Source organism: Chrysemys picta, chromosome 17, assembly GCF_011386835.1.
Source record: "Chrysemys picta bellii isolate R12L10 chromosome 17, ASM1138683v2, whole genome shotgun sequence".
Classification (NCBI taxonomy): Eukaryota; Metazoa; Chordata; order Testudines; family Emydidae; genus Chrysemys; species Chrysemys picta.
In genome coordinates, this window is record NC_088807.1 from 24,104,109 (window position 1) to 24,123,922 (window position 19,814).

At 66.4% G+C, this 19,814-nt stretch overlaps 1 protein-coding gene across 2 annotated transcripts in view; it reads left to right on the plus strand.

The window, feature by feature from the left end:
* MYBPC2 (myosin binding protein C2) overlaps window positions 1-19,814 on the plus strand; it is a 35,334-nt gene that overhangs the window by 10,150 nt on the left and 5,370 nt on the right. The window contains exons 3-25 of one of the 2 annotated variants that reach the window (XM_065571048.1): window positions 3,662-3,688; window positions 4,627-4,704; window positions 5,455-5,603; window positions 6,036-6,153; window positions 6,619-6,667; window positions 7,413-7,472; window positions 8,151-8,350; window positions 8,689-8,821; window positions 9,147-9,271; window positions 9,367-9,472; window positions 10,291-10,457; window positions 10,583-10,748; window positions 11,573-11,679; window positions 12,033-12,062; window positions 14,425-14,564; window positions 14,733-14,892; window positions 15,336-15,440; window positions 15,792-15,980; window positions 16,426-16,560; window positions 16,904-17,071; window positions 17,149-17,237; window positions 17,746-17,941; window positions 18,567-18,706. In XM_065571048.1, coding sequence (XP_065427120.1) covers window positions 3,662-3,688; window positions 4,627-4,704; window positions 5,455-5,603; window positions 6,036-6,153; window positions 6,619-6,667; window positions 7,413-7,472; window positions 8,151-8,350; window positions 8,689-8,821; window positions 9,147-9,271; window positions 9,367-9,472; window positions 10,291-10,457; window positions 10,583-10,748; window positions 11,573-11,679; window positions 12,033-12,062; window positions 14,425-14,564; window positions 14,733-14,892; window positions 15,336-15,440; window positions 15,792-15,980; window positions 16,426-16,560; window positions 16,904-17,071; window positions 17,149-17,237; window positions 17,746-17,941; window positions 18,567-18,706 — 2,837 coding nt within the window. The remainder of the gene's footprint in view (window positions 1-3,661; window positions 3,689-4,626; window positions 4,705-5,454; window positions 5,604-6,035; window positions 6,154-6,618; window positions 6,668-7,412; window positions 7,473-8,150; window positions 8,351-8,688; window positions 8,822-9,146; window positions 9,272-9,366; window positions 9,473-10,290; window positions 10,458-10,582; window positions 10,749-11,572; window positions 11,680-12,032; window positions 12,063-14,424; window positions 14,565-14,732; window positions 14,893-15,335; window positions 15,441-15,791; window positions 15,981-16,425; window positions 16,561-16,903; window positions 17,072-17,148; window positions 17,238-17,745; window positions 17,942-18,566; window positions 18,707-19,814) is intronic. The other variant, XM_065571049.1, reaches the window with a different exon arrangement.

A 19,814-nucleotide genomic window follows, 5' to 3' on the forward strand; every position in this document is an offset into this window, starting at 1 on the left:
CCTCGGTATTTGCTGGGCTCCTCCCCACCCTTCCCCTAGGCATAGGAAGGAGGGGTCTCGGGAAGCCCTCAGCAGCCGGCTGACCACTCCCAGCTGGGACAGACACTGGTGCCTGCGCTGCATTTACCAGGCCGCTTCCCTGAGACACAGGGATCAGTTCATTCGCGCGATCTTCCGCCTCCAGCTGGGCAATGAGCTGTTCTTTGGTGAGCCTCCCAATGCGCAGCCCCCTCTGCTTGCACAGCTCCACCAGGTCGCTCTTAAGCCGCTTGGCATACATCTTCCTGCTGGCCACTCACTCTTCAGCACGCCTGGTCCCCGTCAATCCCCCTTCGTTTTACTGCTCCCCAGTCACTTACTGCAGGAAGCGCCGTCCACGGGGTGCAGTAGATCCCGCCGCTGCCACCAGTTGTCACGGAGTGTGGGGGAGTCAGGGCCCTGCACCCCTCTTCCTGAGATTCACTGTGACTCTCAACCAGCCAGTAAAGCAGAAGGTTTATTTAAGGACAGGAACACAGTCTCAAGCAGAGCGTGTAGGTACGACCAGACCCCCTCAATTAGGTCCCTCTGGGAGGTTCAGGGAGCTTAGACCCCAGCTTGGGGTTCCCTGCGTTGCACCACCCAGCCCAAACTGAAACCAAACCAAAACTCCTCCTGCTGCTCCTCTCTTCCCCCTCCCCTCAGCTCCTCCTCTCCTTTGTTCAGTCTCCCGGGCAGAAGGTGTTAATTCTCCCCACCCCCGTTCCTGGCTCAGGTTACAGCTCAGGTAGCTCCCTTCAAGGGAAGTCCCACATCCCCACTGCAACCCCCCTGCAACATTCCCAGGTCAAATCTGCCCTGCTCCCTGCTCCGTCACAGGCCTCATCGAAAGAATCCGTCCAGCCGTTTCCGGGCCTGGTTGTGACCCCTTTTCCCACCCACCCAAACCTCCGGCGTGTCCTGGGCCTTTTGTTGCAGGGCTGGAGATCTCAGCCCCATCCATAGACCGGGCGCCTGTCACGGGGTGTGGGGGAGTCAGGGCCCTGCACCCCCCACTTCCTGCGATGCACCGGGACTCTCCGCCGGCCGGGAACACAGAAGGTTTATTAGCCGACAGGAACACAGTCCAAACCAGAGCTTGTGGGTACAGAAATCAGGACCCCTCAGTCAGGTCCAGCTTGGGGGGTGGGGAGCCCAGACCCAGGTTCTGGGCCTCCCTCTGTCTCCCCAGCCGGCTCCCCTCCTCCAGCCTTTGTCCAGTTTCCCGGTCAGAAGCTGTCACCTGGCTCCAGTATCACCCCGCAGTGATGTCACCCCCTTATTTCCCATCCCCATCTAGTATCGGTGCAGTACCCGGGGAAACTGAGGCACGCCCCGTGTTAGCAGAAGACAGTAAACTAGTAAAACTCCCCTGCACCATTCCCAGGTTAATACTCCCAACTGCGTCACATCTCTCCCCCCTTCGAGACTGAACGGAGCGGGGTCACCCTCCGGGACAACGCATCAGCTATCCTGCTAGCACTCCCCTTCCCATGGACCACCGCCATCTCGTAATCCTGCAGGAGCAGGCTCCATCTCAGGAGCTTGGCGTTGGCTCCTTTCATCGGGTGTAGCCAGGTCAGGGGAGAGTGGTCCATTGGGAGGTCCCAGGCTGACTCTCTCTCTGCATCGCGGTGGGCCTGTTCCTTTGGGACTCCTCCTGTCCCCCACATGACCGGCTCTTCACAAACCCGTCGGCCAGCCGCCCTGTGTGTCGCGGGTTCTCTGGCTTTTTGTCCATCAACCACAGCCTCGGGTCGGGTGGGCACCGCTCATACACGTGCTCCAGTACCAGCAGTTTAGTCAGGTCCTCCTTCGTCTGGGCCCCATCTGCCCACTTGCTGGCGTACCCCTGCATCCGGACGGCCAGTGTTAGATATGTGACCTCAGGGGTTTTACGCAGACTCCGGAACTTTTTCCGGTACGCCGCGGGAGTCAGCCCCAACCCGCGGAGCAGGGCCTGTTTGAACAGTTCATAGTCCTCTGTCTCCGCCCCTTCCATTCGGCTGTACAGCCCCACAGCTTTGGGGTTCAGTAAGGGGGTGAGAAACCGGAACCTGCCAGCAGGGTCAATCCTGTGCAGCTCGCAGGCCTTCTCAAAGGCCATCAGGAATTCACCTAGGTGCTGCCTTTCCTCACACGGGGACAGGATGCGCTGATCAAAGCCCCAGGCAGTCCTGGGTCCCCCCTCGCTCACCGCAGCGGGGGGCTCTCTGCCCCTCAGCCTCGCCAGCTCCAGCTCATCCTCCCGCTCCTTCTCCTCATCCTCCCGCTCCTTCTCCTCATCCTCCCACTCTTCCAGTTTTATCTCCCTCTCCCGTTCCAGCCGCCTCAGCTCCAGCGACGGGGAGCTTGGTCGTGAGGATCCCCTGCTGGCCGCGGGGGTCACGGTGCCCCCGGGGTTCGTCTCACTCCTTCCAGCCCCGCCCCTAGCCATAGATCGGAGGGGCCTCGGGGTGCCCTTGGCATCAGTCCGACCCCTCCCAGCCGGGACAGACGCCGGTGCCGCGGGGCTGCTTCCCTCCGGGGCAGGGCTCAGCTCCTCCGAGCGATCCTCCTCCTCCTCCTCCCCCTTAAGGCGATGGAGATACATCTCCCTGCTGGCCACCCGCAGGCCTGGGTGCTCTCAGCTCCCCATGGTTTCCAGGAAGACCCCGACTGTGCCACCCTTCTCCAGGTCACCCCCTCTCTGCCAGGGTCAAGCCGCAGCCTCCTCTGCCCCTGGCACCGCTCGCCAGGGGACCCCATTCCTGCAACAGCCCTTCTCGCGGGTCACCCACTGCCAGGGGTTAAGCCTAGCTCCTCTCTGAGCCTTCAGCAGGCCTGGGCCTCATCAGTCCCCCTTCGTTTTACTGCTCCCCACTGACTCACTGCAGGAAGCGCCATCCCCGGGGTGCAGCACATCCCACCGCTGCCACCAGTTGTCACGGAGTGGGGGAGTCATGGCCCTGCACCCCCACTTCCTGCGATGCGCCAGGACTCTCAGCCGGCCGGGAACACAGAAGGCTTATTAGCCGACAGGAACACAGTCCAACACACAGCTTGTGGGTACAGAAACCAGGAACCTCAGTCCGGTCCCTCTTGGGGGGCAGGGACCCCAGATCCAGGTTCTGGGCCTCTCCCCGTCTCCCCAGCCAGCTCCAAACTGAAACTCGCTCCAGCCGCCTCCCCCCGCCCCCCCCCCCGCCCCCTCCTCCTCCAGTCTTTGTCCAGTTTCCCGGGCAGGTGTCACCTGGCTCCAGCCCTCTCCTGGGCTCAGGTTACGCAGGGAAACCGACACCCTTTAGGTGCCGGCCCTCAGGTATCATCCCGCAGTGAAGTCATCTCCTTGTTTCCCATCCCCATCTGGTATTGGTGCAGCACCCCAGGGAAACTGAGGCACGCCCTGTGTTAGCAGTAAACTAGTAAAACTCCCCTGCACCATTATCAGGTTAACATTCCCTACTCCGGCACAGCGCCTTCCCGTCCCCCCCTCCCGCCCTCGTTACACACGCAGGGGAAACACACACACACTGTGCATGCAGAGCGCTAAGAAAATCCCCAGATTCGTCCCTGGGGGAGGGCCAAGCGCTGGGTTTGCGGGGGCTGGGAATGGGAGGGGAGGCTATGGCTCTGACTCATCCAAATCCTGGTTTCCTTTCAGAAGCCCCAGTGGAGCAGCACCCAGAGGGTGAGCGGATCTGGGACGGGACGCGGCCTTCACATGCGCACCTGGGAGAGCATCCCCCCGGCCCCAATAGCCCAGCCCCCGGGCACCCGGCACCCAGACACGGCCCGTCCCCCCCACCTACATCCCAGCCCCTGGGCACCCGGCACCCAGACACGGCCCGTCCCCCCGCTACATTCCAGCCCCCGGGAACCCGGCACCCAGACACGGCCCGTCCCCCCGCTACATCCCAGCCCCCGGGAACCTGGCACCCAGACACGGCCCGTCCCCCCGCTACATCCCAGCCCCCGGGCACCCGGCACCCAGACACGGCCCGTCCCCCCCACCTACATCCCAGCCCCTGGGCACCCGGCACCCAGACACGGCCCCTCCCCCCCACTACATCCCAGCCCCCGGGAACCCGGCACCCAGACACGGCCCGTCCCCCCGCTACATCCCAGCCCCCGGGAACCCGGCACCCAGACATGGCCCGTCCCCCCCGCTACATCCCAGCCCCCGGGAACCGGGCACCCAGACATGGCCCGTCCCCCGCCCCCTACATCCCAGCCCCCGGGAACCTGGCACTCAGACATGGCCCGTCCCCGCCCCGCTACATCCCAGCCCCCGGGAACCCGGCACCCAGACACGGCCTGTCCCCCCCGCTACATCCCAGCCCCCGGGAACCCGGCACCCAGACACGGCCCGTTCCCCCCGTGACATCCCAGCCCCCGGAAACCCGGCACCCAGACATGGCCCGTTCCCCCCGTGACATCCCCGCCCCCGGGAACCCGGCACGCAGACATGGCCTGTTCCCCCCATGACATCCCAGCCCCCGGGAACCCGGCACCCAGACATGGCCCGTTCCCCCCGTGACATCCCAGCCCCTGGAACCTCCCAGCCCCCCCACAGTCCTTGCGGCTGCCCCAGGCACCCCATCCTGACCCCCGTCTCCCTGTCTGCAGACGCCAAGCCACAGGACAAGCCGGAGGAGCCCCCAAGCCTGTTCCTGCAGAAGCCAGGCCATGTCCTTGTGGAGTGTGGTAGGTCTTGGGGGGCATCCGCCTGGGAGGGGCGGATCTTGGGGCCTCCTGGGGATGTTGGGGGCCTGGGAAAGGCTCTGGCCAGAGGGGGGTCAGGGATGGGGGTGGGGTTGCTTGCCAGAGGGATTTGGGGCCTTGGGGGCTCCAGCCAGAGGGGGTCGGGGGATGGGGGGCTCTGGCCGGCGGGGGTTGGGGGATGGGGGGCTCTGGCCGGAGGGGGTCGGGGGACGGGGGACGGGGGGCTCTGGCCGGCGGGGCTCGGGGGACGGGGGGGCTCCGGCCGGAAGGGGGTCGGGGAACGGGGGGCTCCGGCCAGAGGGGGTCGGGTGATGGGGGCTCCAGCCAGAGGGGGTCGGGTGATGGGGGCTCTGGCCGGAGGGGGGTCGGGGGATGGGGGGCTCCGGCCGGCGGGGGGTCGGGGGATGGGGGCTCTGGCCAGCGGGAGGTCGGGGGATGGGGGGCTCTGGCCGGAGGGGGTCGGGTGATGGGGGCTCCGGCCGGAGGGGGTCGGGGGATGGGGGTGTCCGGCCGGCTGGGGGTCGGGGGTTGGGGGGCTCTGGCCGGAGGGGGTCGGGGGATGGGGGGCTCCGGCCGGAGGGGGTCGGGAGATGGGGGGGCTCTGGCCGGCGGGGGGTCGGGGGATGGGGGGCTCTGGCCGGAGGGGGGTCGGGGGATGGGGGCTCTGGCCAGCGGGAGGTCGGGGGATGGGGGGCTCTGGCCGGAGGGGGTCGCTGACCCATGCCCCCCCAGGGAAGGAGGTGGCGGTGCAGGTGCACGTGGACGGCTCCCAGCTCTCCGCCAAGCCGGGCGTGAAGTGGTTCAAGGGGAAGTGGCTGGAGTTGGGCATCAAAAGCGGCCTCCGCTTCCAGTTCAAAGAGACCTACGACAAGGAGAAGAAGGTGGGGGGCGGGGGGGGGGCTGGCCGCAGCGGGGGGGCAGGGCGGGGAGGGGCTGGCCGGGGGGGCCGGGGCGGGCGAGGCAAGGGGGCGGGGGGCTGGCTGGGGGATGGGGTGGGCCGGCCGGGGCAGGAGGGGCAGGGTAGGAGTGGCATAGGGGGTGCTGGCTGGGGCATGGGGAGTGGGGGGGCCGGCTGGGGCGGGTTGTGGGGCTGGCTGGAGTGGGGGGGGAGCTTTGTGGGTGCGGGTCCATCCCCCGTGTGCCCCCAGCCCCACCCCTCTGTCCCCCATGGGCTCTGTCTGGGCAGCCAGGCCTCGCCCGGCCGGGGGGGTCCCCTGGCTTTGTGGGCGTCCCTGTGGGTCGATCGCGAGGTGGGGGGGCAGCCCCAAGTCCCGCCGGATGGACAGATGGACTGATGGCGCCCCCCCCCCCAGGTGTACATCTTCGAGCTGCACATCGGGAAGGTGGTGATCGGGGACCGGGGTGACTATCGCTGCGAGGTGATGGGCAAGGAGAAGAGCGACATGTGCACCTTCAACATCGACGTGGAGGGTGAGTCGGGGGGCAGGGACCCCCCCAGAGCCCCCCAGGCTGGGGCCACTCTGAACCCCCCCAGAGCAGGGACCCCCCCAGAGCCCTCCAGACTGGGGACACCCTGAACCTCCCCAGAGCAGGGACCCCCCCAGAGCCCCCCAGACTGGGGACACCCTGAACCCCCCCAGAGCAGGGACCCCCCCGGGTCAGGGACACCCCCCCAGAACCCCCCAGGCTGAAGAGACCCTGAACCCCCCAGAGCAGGGACATCCCCCCAGAGCCCCCCCAGGCTGGGGAGACCCAAACCCCCCCAGGGCAGGGACACCCCCTTGGGTCAGGGATGCCCCCCAGAGTCTCCCCAAGGCTGGGGAGACCCCAAAACCCCACCCTGAGCAGGGACACGCCCCCAGAGCAGAGGCAGAGGGGGCGGGGATCATGGGGGCCGAAGCAGGACGTCATCCTGTCCCCATCCCTCTTTCCCAGCCCCACGGACGGACGAGAGTGACAATGTGCTCCAGGCCTTCAAACGGACGTGAGTGCCAGCGCCCCACATAACTCCCCCACCAGTGCCCCATAGCGCCCCACACCCAGCGCCCTAGTGTCCCCCATAACTCCCCACCAGCGCCCCATAGTGCCCTACAGCTCCGCACAGTGCCTCCCATAACACCCCCACCAGTGCCCCACAGCTCCCCCAACCAGTGCCCCACAGCTCCCCACAACTCCCCCCACCAGCGCTCTTAGTGCCCAATAGTGCCCCACAGCATCCCCCACAACCCCCACCAGTGCCCCACAGAATCCCCCACAATTCCCCACAACCTCCCACCAGTGCCCCACAGAATCCCCCACAATTCCCCACAACCTCACACCAGTGCCCCACATAATCCCCCACAATTCCCCACAACCCCCACCAGTGCCCCACAGCATCTCCCCCCCTTGTCCCACCCCCTAGCATAGGGGAAACTGAGGCACCCACACGGTAGTCAGAGAAAACATTGAGAACATTCCCACGTTGTCACACCTGCCAGTGCCCCACTGCTCCCCACAGCGTCCCCCACAACTCCCCCGCCAGTGCCCCACAGCATCCCCACAACTCCCCTGCCAGTGCCCCCCCACAACCCCCACCAGTGCCCCACAGCATCTCCCATAATCTCCCCACCAGTGCCCCACAGGGTCTCCCATAATCCAACACGCAAGTGCCCCACCGCGTCCCCCACAACTCCCCCGCCAGTGCCCCACAGCCAGTGCCCTGCGGGGTGACACTCTCTCTCTCTCCGCAGTGGGGAGGGGAAGGACAACGTGGCCGGGGAGCTGGACTTCAGCGGGTTGCTAAAGAAGAGGTAGGTGCCCCAGGGGGTGTGTGGGGGGGAAGTGTCTATCTGTCAGTCCTGGGGCGCGTGGTGGGTGGGTCTGTCTGTCTGTCCGTCCCTGGAGCGGGGCGGTGGGTGGGTCTGTCTGTCCGTCCGTCCATGAGGCGGGGGGGGACACTGGATGTGTCTGTCCGTCTGTCCCTGCAGTGGGGCACCGGATGGGTCTGTCTGTCTGTCCCGGGGTCCCAGGCTCTGGTCTCTGCCCTGGTCCGGCCCCAGGCTCCTAGAAGTAAACTCGGTAGTGGGCCGGCACCGCAGCCCCCCCGGTCCCAGCCGGGGCCAGCACCCCCCGTCCCTCCCCAGGGCTCCCTGGCGGAGTGGGAGACGCTCTGTCCGGGCCAAGCCACCCCTGGGTCCCCAGCTCCGGTCCCACGTGCCCTCCCCACCCCAGGGTGCCCTGTTGGTAGGTGAGGATCGCTCAGCCTGGGGGGGAGGGGGCATCTCTTTGTCTCGCTGGCCCCTCTGCTGAGCTGGGTCGTTAATGACTGCGTTAACCCCCCCAGCCACCAGGGGACACCCCCCCCCCCCGCAAACTCAGAGGGAAACTGAGGCAGCCCTCGGCCTCTTCAAAAATTGGGCCTAGTTCGTGGGTGGAGGGTTTTTTTTTTTTGCCGGCTCCACTTTGACCCTCCCCCTCACCCGCCCCAGGGAGGTGCAGGTGGAGGAGAAGAAGAAGAAGAAGAAGGATGACGAGGAGGACGCCTTCCCCCCCGAGATCTGGGAGCTGCTCAAGGGGGTGACGAAGAAGAGCGAATACGAGCGAATCGCCTTCCAGTACGGGATCACGGACCTGCGGGGCATGCTGAAACGCCTCAAGAAGGCCAAGGTGGAGGTCAAGAAGAGCGCAGGTCCGTGGGATGGGACTGGGGGGGGGCACCTGGCCGGGGGTGGGGTGGGGGATCCATCCTTTCCCGGCTAGGTGCCCCATCCCCTGCTCCCCCCACTGCCCCCCAAACGCACCCCCTGTCCCAGGGACCCCCCCGCTTCACCCCGAGCCCAGCCCCAGCGACCCCCCACTGTTCCCCCACTGCCCACCGAGGTCAGCCCCTGTCCCAGGGACCCCTCGCTGCCCCTCAGAGCCCAGCGCCGGCCCCAAGTTCCCCTGTGTGTCCAGCCCCCCAGAACCTCCCCCCCCGAGGCCCCCCTGACTCCCGCTCAGCCCCCTGCGCCCCCCCCCCCCCCGCAGCCTTCACGAAGAAGCTGGACCCCGCGTACCAGGTGGACAAGGGCAACAAGATCAAACTGGTGGTGGAGATCAGCGACCCCGACCTGCCCATCAAGTGGTACAAGAACGGGCAGGAGCTCAAACCCAGCGCCAAGTGAGCGGTGGCCGGGGCCGGCCAGGCTGGGGGGCTGGGCTGGGGGGCACAGGGCTGGGGGGTGTTGGGGGCTGGGCTGGGGGGTGTTGGGGGCTGGGCTGGGGGGTGTTGGGGGCTGGGCTGAGGGGCACAGGGTTGGGGGGTTGGAGGCTGGGCTGGGGTGATGCTGGACTGGGGGGGGCGCTGGGCTGGGGGTGTTGGGCTGGGGGGACGCTGGGCTCTGGGGGACTGGGGGCTGGGTTGGGGGGCCTGGGGGCTGGGCTCTGGGGACTGGGCCGGGGGCTGCTCAGATGCGGGCTCCCCTCTGACCCCCCCGCCCCCCCAGGTACATCTTTGAGAACGTGGGCAAGAAGCGGATCCTGACCATTAACAAGTGCACCCTGGCCGACGACGCGGCCTACGAGTGCGCCGTGGCCGACGAGAAACTCTTCACCGAGCTCTTCGTGAAGGGTGAGCGCGGGCGGGGGGGGGGGGGGAGCTGGCGGGGGGGGTTGACGGGGGGGGAACAGGCTCCGCCTGACCCTCCCCCGTCCGTCCGTCTGCAGAGCCGCCCGTGGTGATCACCAAGGGCCTGGACGACCATCAGGTGTTCGTGGGCGACCGGGTGGAGCTGGAGGTCGAGGTGTCGGAGGAAGGAGCCCAAGTCATGTGGTAACGGCCCCGGCAGGTCCACCTGTCCGTCCGTCTGTCCCCACCCCCGTCCGTCTGTCCCCAGCCCCGCCCCCATCTGCCCGTCGGTCCCCACCCCCCATTTGTCTGTCCGTCTGTCCCCACCCCCGTCCGTCTGTCCCCAGCCCCGCCCCACATCTGCCCGTCGGTCCCCACCCCCCATTTGTCCGTCCGTCTGTCCCCAGCCCCGCCCCCCATCTGCCCGTCGGTCCCCACGCCTGTCCACCTGTCACCCTCCCGTCTGTCCATCCATCTGCCCCCACCCCCGCCCATCTATCCCCACTCCCGCCCCCCATCTGCCTGTCAGTCCCCATGCCTGTCCAACCCGTCTGCCCTCCCGTCTGTCCATCCATCTGTCCCCACCTCTATCCGTCTGTCCCCAGCCCCGCCCCCCATCTGCCTGTCAGTCCCCACGCCTGTCCATCTGTCTGCCCTCCCGCCCACGTCTGTCCATCCGCCCGTCCCCACGCCCGCCCATCCCCACTCCTGCCCCTCTGTCCATCCATCTGTCCCCACCCTCATCCATCCGTCCATCCGTCCCCACGTCCGCCCCTCAGTCCACCCGTCTGCCCTCCCGCCCACCTGTCTGTCCAGCCGCCCGTCCCCACGTCCGTCCGTCCCCACGCCCGCCCCTCTGTCCATCCCTCTGTCCCCACACTCACATGTCCGTTCACCCACCTGGCTGTCCGTCTGTCTCCGCGCCCTCACGCCCGTCGGACGGTCCCAACGCCCTGTCTGCGTCCACCCCTCTCTCCGGCCGTCCATCCCACCCCCCCTCCTCTGCTCTCTGCCCCCCCCAGGATGAAGGACGGGGTGGAGTTGACCCGCGACACGGCCTTCAAGTACCGCTTCAAGAAAGACGGCAAGAAGCATTATCTGATCATCAACGAGGCCACCAAGGAGGACACCGGCCACTACAAGATCATGACCAATGGGGGCCAGTCCGAGGCCGAGCTGGTGGTCGAAGGTACCGGCCGGGGGGAAGGGAGGGGGGGTTGGAGATGGGGCAGGCCGGGACATGGTAGAGTCCGGGAGGGGGGTGCGTTGGGACTGTCCCGGGTCCCCCCTGACTGTGCCCCCCCGACCCCCCAGACAAGCAGCTGGAGGTGCTCCAGGACATCGCCGATCTCACCGTCAAGGCGGCCGAGCAGGCCGAGTTCAAGTGCGAGGTGTCGGACGAGAAGGTGACGGGCAAATGGTACAGGAACGGGGTGGAGGTTCGGCCCGGCAAGCGGATCCACATCACCCACAAGGGCAGGTGGGCACTGCCGCGGGGAAGCTCGCAGCGCTGGGGGTCGGGAACGGGGGCACTGCCGCGGGGAAGCTCGCAGCCCTGGGGGTCGGGAAGAGGGGCACTGCCGCGGGGAAGCTCACAGCGTGGGGGGTCGGGAACGGGGGCACTGCCGCGGAGAAGCTCGCAGCGCTGGGGGTCGGGAACGGGGGCAATGCCGTGGGGAAGCTCGCAGCCCTGGGGGTCGGGAACGGGGGCACTGCCGTGGGGAAGCTCACAGTGCTGGGGGTTGGGAATGGGGGCACTGCTGTGGGGAAGCTCACAGCGATGGAGGTCAGGAACGGGGGCACTGCCGCGGGGAAGCTCGCAGCGCTGGGGGTCGGGAACGGGGGCACTGCCGTGGGGAAGCTCGCAGCACTGGGGGTCGGGAACGGGGACACTGCCGCGGGGAAGCTCACAGCGTGGGGGGTCGGGAACGGGGGCACTGCCGCGGAGAAGCTCGCAGCGCTGGGAGTCGGGAACGGGGGCACTGCCGTGGGGAAGCTCGCAGCGCTGGGGGTCGGGAACGGGGGCACTGCCGTGGGGAAGCTCGCAGCCCTGGGGGTTGGGAACGGGGGCACTGCTGTGGGGAAGCGCACAGCGATGGAGGTCGGGAACGGGGGCACTGCCGCGGGGAAGCTCGCGGCGCTGGGGGTTGGGAACGGGGGCACTGCCGCGGGGAAGCTCACAGTGCTGGGGGTCGGGAACGGGGGCACTGCTGCGGGGAAGCTCGCGGCGCTGGGGGGGCGGGAACGGGGGCACTGCCCCCCAAGCAGCCAAACCACCCCCCAACGCTGCCCCCTCCCGCTAAGGTTCCACAAACTGGTGATTGAGGACGTGAGGCCGGAGGACGAGGCCGATTACACCTTCGTCCCCGACGGCTTCGCCATCTCCCTCTCCGCCAAGCTCAACTTCCTGGGTGAGTGCAGGACAGGGCACTGCTGCGGGGAAGCTCGCAGCACCAGGGACCCCCACTCGCAGCGCTGGGATCTCTGGCTGAGGGCACTGCTGGGGGGAAGCTTGCAGCGTTGGGATCTCTGGCTGGGGGCACTGCTGGGGGGAAGCTCGCAGCACAGGCTGAGGGCACTGCTGGGGGGAAGCTCGCAGCACTGGCTGAGGGCACTGCTGAGGGGAAGCTCGCAGCGCCGGGATCCCCGGCTGGGGGCACTGCTGGGGGGAAGCTCGAAGCGCTGGGGTTCTGGAGCGTGGGAAAGGGGGAGCTTCCCCTGGGTCTGGGGGCCCTGTTAACCCTTTCCTCTCCTTCTTCCGCAGAGATCAAGGTGGAGTATGTCCCTAAGCAAGGTGAGCCTCTCCCCCGGCCTCAGGCCTGGACAGTGGGGGGGGGGGGAAGGCGGAGGGAGAAAATGGATGTGGGGGGCGAGGTTGCCCCTTTCCCCAGTGCCCAGACCTCAGGAGGGACCGGGCTGGGTGTGTGTGGGAGGGTCTGGGGGTACAGGGGTGCAGGACTGGGGGGAACTCAGGGGGGACAGGGGTGGGGCGCTGTGGAAGGGGCTCGGGGAACAAGGGTAAGGGACTGGGGAAAGGGGGGACAGGGTTGGGGGTGTGTGGGAGGAGCTGGGGGTACAGGGGTACGGGACTGGGGGAACTCAGAGGGGACAGGGTTGGGGGTGCTGTTGGAGGGGCTGGGGGCACAGGGGGATGAAGGACTGGGGGAGCTCAGGGGGACAGGGCTGGGGTGTTGTACTTAAAGTACTGCGCAGGATCTTTTCAGGGGGAATAAGACAAAACGCCACATTTATTAGTAATACATGTATTTATTAACACTGTATTATATGCATATAATATATTACACTTACACACACACACACAAACACACACACACACAAACACACTCCGTCTTGTTGTTACCAATTAGTTGCTCCCCTTAACTTCACTGGCCAGGTGAGTTAGATGGGGGAGGGGTGGAGCCGGGCTTCTGCCGATCCGGATCGATGCTCCCGTGTTGACAAGACGAGACCCGGGGTCCTGTGCAAGACACCTCACTTTTATAGCAGCTAGGGTTACCATATTTTGTGCCTCCAAATGGAGGACACTCCACGGCCCCCGGCCCCGCCCCCTCCCCAAAGTCTCCGCCCCCTCCCCTGCTTCCCGCGAATATTTGATTCGCGGGAAGCCTGAAGCAGGTAAGGGGGGTGTGGCGGGAGGAGGCGCGGCCCAGGCTGGCCCCCTGGCGTTTCCAGCCTGGGTCGGCTCGGGCCCTGGGGTGCCGGCCCCGGCCGACCACCCCCGGCCCGCCCAGCACTGCCGGCCCCCGGCGGCCCGGCGCACCCCCGGCTCCCGGCCCCGGCTCCCCGCCAGCCCGGCTGACCGGCTCCCCGCGGGCCCGGCCGACCCGGCTCCCCGCGGGCCCGGCTCCCCGCGGGCCCGGCCGACCCGGCTCCCCGCCGGCCCGGCTCCCCGCGGGCCCGGCCGACCCGGCTCCCCGCCGGCCTGGCTCCCCGCCGGCCCGGCCGGCCCGGCTCCCCGCCGGCCCGGCTGACCCTGCTCCCCGCCGGCCCGGCTCCCCGCGGGCCCGGCTGACCCGGCTCCCCGCCGGCCCGGCTGACCGGCTCCCCGCGGGCCCGGCTCCCCGCCGGCCTGGCTGACCGGCTGGCCGGCTCCCCGCGGGCCCGGCTGACCTCCCGATTTTCCCGGACATGCCCGGCTTTTGGGGATTTCCCCCCGGACGGGGATTTGAGCCCCCAAAAGCCGGACATGTCCGGGAAAATCCGGACGCATGGTAACCCTAATAGCAGCTTCCCTCTTATGCAAATCTAGACCAGATTCAAACTCTGTGTCTGTGTCCATTGGTCCTTTGTGCTGCTTTCTTGTGAGGGTTGTCCCAATGCTGCAAAGAGGGTGTTTCCAAAAGAAGGTGCTTGCTTCTAACCCCCGAGGCCGTCGGTATGTCTGCTTGTCTTTAACGAGCCCACTTGACACGTTTTATTGTCCTTGGGTCTGGCTCCCAGCCCCTCTCCAACAGTTGAGGCTGTCTGGAGGTGCTGCCTTCCATGCCTTGCTCATCCACACCTCATTCATTCAACAGGGCAACTGATTAAGAGTGGGGGGGGGGGGGGGGGAGAGCTCTTGTTCTACTGCTAGCAAACAGAAATGTTTCTTCTATCTTATTCTATCCTGAGGGGCTATAATATTATACCAAGGGCAATGCAAAGTTTCTAAATGAGGCTTTGATAAAAAGTCCCATGAAAACAGAGGTCACACGTGGGTAGACCCACCACAAGGTTATATGAAGAGGCACAATGTAAAGTCATATGAAAATTATTAGAGATTTATCTACAGGGGGTGTGTGGGAGGGGCTGGGGGTCCAGGGGTGCAGGACTGGGGGAAGTCAGGGGGGTCAGGGCTGCGGGGCACTGTGGGAGAGGCTGGGGGTACAGGGGTGCAGGACTGGGGGAAGTCAGGGGGATCAGGGTTGGAGGCGCTGTGGGAGGGACTGGGGGTACAGGGGTGCAGGACTGGGGGAACTCAGGGGGGTCAGGGTTGGGGGTGCTGGGGATACAGGGGTGCAGGCCTGGGGGAGCTCAGGGTGCACAGAGCTGGGGGGCTGAGCTGGGGGGACCCCCCTATCTTGGGGGTTGGGCCATGGCAGGGATTGGGCCTTTCTTGGCTGGCGGGATGACCCCTCCCCCTCTGCCCCCCCCAGAACCCCCCAAAATCCACCTGGACTGCTCGGGGAAGACGGCCGAGAACACCATCATCGTGGTGGCAGGGAACAAGGTGCGGCTGGACGTGCCCATCACCGGGGAGCCCGCGCCCACCGTCTCCTGGATGAAGGGCGACCAGGTGGGTGCTGGGGCCGAGGGGTGGGGGGTCTCTGAGTGGGTGGGGGGCTCCTGGGGGTGGGGGGCTCTGCCAGGAGGGGGTGAGGGGTACCCCAGAGGGAATCGTTAGGGGTGGGGGTCCCGGGGGGGCAGAGGTTCCCCGGGCACTGAGCCCCCCCCGGCCCCCCAGGTGTTCACGAACACCGAGGGCCGCGCCCGCATCGAGGTGCACCCGGACGAGAGCAGCTTCGTGATCGACAGCGCGGAGCGGGGCGACGAGGACAAGTACTGCATCACCGTCACCAACCCCATGGGGCAGGACAGCGCCGTGCTGCACATCAAGGTGGTCGGTAAGGGGGGGCCGGGGAGCAGGGCTGGGTGGGGCTGTGGGGTGGGGGCTGGGCAGGGGGCTGGGTTGGGTAGGAGGGCTCTGGGCAGGGGGGTTGAGCAGGGGGCTGGGCGGGGCTGTGGGGTGGTGGGCTGGGTGGGAGGGCTGTGGGGCGGGGGGCTGGGTGGGAGGGCACTGGGGGGCTGTGGCTGGCCGGGGGCCATGCAGGGGTCCTCGGAGAGTTTGGGGGGTGCGGGTGTGTTGGGCTGGGTCATGGGGGCGCTGATTGGAGCTGCCGGGGTGAGGTCACAGAGGTTGTGGGGGGCAGGGTGGGGGAGGTGCTGATTGGGGGTCGAGGGAGTGTCACAGGTCAGGGGGTCGCGGCCGGGGTCACGGGATGGGAGGCCCCCCCCCCCTCCCCATGCCAAGCTGGTCTCAGTGTCCCCCCCCCCCCGTGTCTTCCAGATGTTCCCGACCCCCCCGAAGCTGTTCGCATCACCTCCGTGGGGGAGGACTGGGCCATCCTGGTCTGGGACCCCCCTAAATACGATGGGGGAAATCCCGTCACCGGTGAGTGTGAGCCCCAATACTGCCCCTGCCCCCCAGCCCGCGAGTAACACATCTTGGGGGGCCCCCCCCCAAGTCCCTTTCCCGGGCCAGCACCGACACCTCCGGGCCGGCTCCCTGCAGAGGACGGGCCCTGGGCCCCAGTTGCCAGGCGGGCCGGTCTCTGTGCCCAGGCGGCCTGATCCCACCTGCCCTCTAGGGGTCACTGCAGCGCTCACCCCCCCTTGTCCCACCGCCTCGATACTTGCGTAGCTGCCAGGGGAAACTGAGGCACGCCCAGTGGTCACCCGCTGGCGAGGCAGAAGAAGGGGGCAGCGGGGCTGGGGGCTGGCTCTGAGCCCCCCGTGCCCGCAGGGTACCTGATGGAGAGGAAGAAGAAGGGCAGCATGCGCTGGATGAAGTTGAATTTCGAGGTGTACGGGGACACCACGTACGAGTCGACGCGGATGATCGAGGGGGTGCTCTACGAGATGCGGGTCTTCGCCGTCAACGCCATCGGGGTGTCGCAGCCCAGCCACAACACAAAGCCCTTCATGCCCATCGGTGAGCGGGGGTGGGGGGGGGGGTTGCTGAGGGGTTCAAGGTGATGGAGGGGGAGAGCACTGAGGGTGTGGGTTATGGGACAGGAGGGGGAGGGTTGCTGGGAGCATGGGGGTCATGGTTATGGGGTGGGTTGGAGTAGCACTGGGGACACGGGTTATGGGGCGGGAGGGGGAGGGGTGCTGGGGACAGGGCTATGGGGTGGGAGGAGGAGGGGTGGTGGGGGTCAGGGTTATAGGGTGGGAGGGGGAGGGGCACTGGGGACAGGGCTATGGGGCAGGAGGGGGAGGGGTGCTGGGGACAGGGCTATGGGGTGGGAGGAGGAGGGATGCTGGGGGTCACGTTTATAGGGTGGGAGGGGGAGGGGCGCTGGGGGTCAGGGGTTATGGGGGGGCAGCACTGTCTGGCTGTGATGAGGGGGCTCTGATCCTCCGTGTCCCCCCCGCAGCCCCCACCAGCGAGCCGACCCACCTCACGCTGGAGGATGTGACCGACACCACAGCCACCATCAAGTGGCGCCCGCCCGACCGGCTGGGGGCCGGGGGCATCGATGGCTACCTGATCCAGTACTGTCTGGAGGGCTGTGAGTGGGGCGGGGGCTGGGCGGGACCCAAGGGAAGCTTTGGGGGGGCCTGGAGTGACCGGAGGTCCCTGTGGGGGGGGAGAGGGGGGGCTGGGAGAGACGCAGGGCCTAGGGGGGCTGGAGGTACAGGCCCTTAGGGGGAGGGTGGGTGCCCCCTACTGGGGGTGAGCTAAGAGAGACATCCAGGGGGCTGCACAGGGGGGAGACCCCAGCAGAGGAGGGAGATGCCCAGTGAGGGAGGGGAAAGTCCCCTTTGCCCCATCCCCCCCCAGGCTGGCCCTAGACGTGACCCCCCCCCCCAGCCCGGCCTTGACCGTTCACTCCCCCCCCCCCCCCCCCCCAGCGGACGAGTGGGTCCCGGCGAACACGGAGCTGGTCGAGCGCTGTGGCTTCACGGTCAAGGGGCTGCCCACGGGCGAGAAAATCCTCTTCCGCGTCATCGGGGTGAACATCGCGGGGCAGAGCACCCCGGCCACCATGGGGCAGCCCGTCACCATCCGCGAGATTGTGGGTGAGTGACCCCTGACCCCCCGCCCCCCCGCCCCGGGCATGGCCCCCCCCTCACGCTCCCTCTCCCCCCCCCCACAGAGCAGCCCAAGATCCGCCTGCCCCGTCAGCTGCGTCAGACCTACATCAAGAAAGTGGGGGAGCAAGTGAACCTGCTGATCCCCTTCCAGGTGAGCGGGGGCAGTTCCCCCCCCCCCCCGGGGACATGAGGCCGCTGGGTCGATTTAGATGAAACAAACGGGCCAAAGGTGTTGGCACGACCCAGTCACTGGGGGGGGGTTAACGGGGCCCCGGGCGTGCGGAGCCGGGGCAGGGACCCGCTAACCGGGGCTGGACGTGCGGTGCCGGGGCAGGGACCCGCTAACCGGGGCTGGACGTGCGGTGCCGGGGGAGGGACCTGCTAATCGGGGCCCTGGGCGTGCAGAGCCGGGGCAGGGACCCGCTAACTGGGGCTGGAATTGTGGTGCCGGGGCAGGGACCTGCTAACCGGGGCCCTGGGCGTGCGGAGCCGGGGCAGGGACCCGCTAACCGGGGCCCCGGGCGTGCGGAGCTAGGGCAGAGACCCGCTAACCGGGGGCCCCGGGCGTGCGGAGCCGGGGCAGAGACCCGCTAACCGGGGCTGGACGTGCGGTGCCGGGGCAGGGACCCGCTAACCGGGGGCCGGTAACCCCCCCCCAGGGTAAACCGCGCCCCAAGGTGACGTGGACGAAGGACGGGCAGCCCCTGGACCCCAAGGAGGTCAGCATCCGCACCTCGGACCTGGACACCATCCTCTTCATCCGCTCGGCCGCCCGGCACCACTCGGGCCAGTACCAGCTCGCGGTGCAGATCGAGAACATGGAGGACCAGGCCACCATCCAGATCCGCGTCGTGGGTGAGGGGGGGGGCAGGGGGCTGGCACTGGGGGGCTGGGACTGGCCTGGGCTAGGGGTTGATGGGGGGGGGGCTGGGCTTTAAGAGCAGGGGGCTCTGTGTCCACCCCCGGCACGAACAGCTGCTGTTAATGAACCTAATCTCTCCTGCTTTGATGTGTGTCCCCCGCCCCCCAGCGTGGGAAAGCGCCTGCTGCTCGCACTGCAACCCCCCCACCCCTGAGAGTAGGCCCCCCCAGCCCCCCTCCTCACCCACTTATGACACACCCCAACCCTGATACCCCTCCCCTGGCGCCCCCCTCGGGGCCTGGAGGGGGGGCGCTCAGATTCCCTGCTCTATATTTAAGCTGCCCTGATGGGACAGGCCAGCTGCGCCCCCCACCCCAGCCTGTGGAATTTAATCGGGGGGGGGGACTGTCTGGCTGCGCCTCTGCTGGGGAATATGCCCCCCCCAGTGTGAAGGGGTCATGCAGAGTGGGGGGGGGGGACCAGCTGCACAGAGACTGGGGGGGGCAGCAGGGAAGGAGGCACCACAGGCTGGAACTGCCCCCCCCCCGGGACCCATTTCTTCCCCTGGGCTGGACCCCCCCATTGCTGACCCCCTCCCCTCACACTGCCCCCCCCCAGAGAAGCCGGGCCCCCCGGTGTTGGTGCAAGTGAAGGAGGTTTGGGGGTTCAATGTGCTGCTGGAGTGGCAGCCCCCCAAGGACGACGGGAACTCGGAGATCACCGGCTACGCCATCCAGAAGGCGGACAAGAAAACCATGGTGAGCGACCCCCCCACCGCGCTGTCCCCCAGTTTCCCGCGGCCCCCCCCTCACAGGCTCCCTATCCCCTCCCACTGACTCCCCCCTAGCGCCTGTCCAGCTGGTGACACCCTCCCGGGCTCCCCGTCTCTCCTCTGACCAATTTTAACAAATTAAGGGGACTGGTAAGGGAAGTGGACTGGGCAAACGTATTAATGGATCTAAAGGCAGAAGAAGCCTGGGATTACTTCAAGTTAAAGATGCATGAGCTGTCGGAGGCCTGTATCCCAAAAAAGGGAAAAAGATTACTAAGCAAGAGATTTAGACCGAGCTGGATGAGCGACCGACTCAAAGGGGCGATTAGGAAGAAACAGAAAGCGTATAAAGAGTGGAAGAGGGGAGGGATCAGTAAGGAAATGTACCTAAGTGAAGTCAGAGAATGTAGAGATAGAGTGAGAAAGGCCAAAGGCCGTGTAGAGTTGGACCTAGCGAGGGGAATTAAAAGCAATAGTAAGAGGTTTTACAGCCACATAAATAGGAAGAAAGCAAAGAAAGAAGAAGAGGAACCACTGAAGACTATTGCCGGAGAGGAGATTAAAGACAATCTAGGCATGGCGCAATATCTCAATGAATATTTTGCATCAGTGTTTAATGAGGCCAATGAAGGTATTAGGGATACTAGCACCACTATAGAGGGGCATTCGGGATGGGGGATTACCGTATCCGAGGTAGAAACAAAACTTGAACGCCTTAATGGGGCTAAGTCGGGAGGACCGGACGATCTACATCCGAGAATATTGAAGGAATTGGCGCGGAAAATAGCAGGCCCGTTAGCGATAATATTTAATGAATCTGTAAACTCGGGGGTGGTCCCGTTAGACTGGAGAATAGCTAATGTGGTTCCTATTTTCAAGAAAGGGAAAAAAAGTGATCCGGGTAACTACAGGCCTGTTAGTTTAACATCTGTAGTGTGCAAGGTGTTAGAGAAAATTCTGAAAGAGAAACTAGTTGAGGACCTGGAGGTTAATGGCAATTGCGATAAATTACAACATGGTTTTACAAAGGGCAGATCGTGCCAAACGAATCTGATCTCCTTCTTTGAGAAAGTAACGGATTTATTAGATAAGGG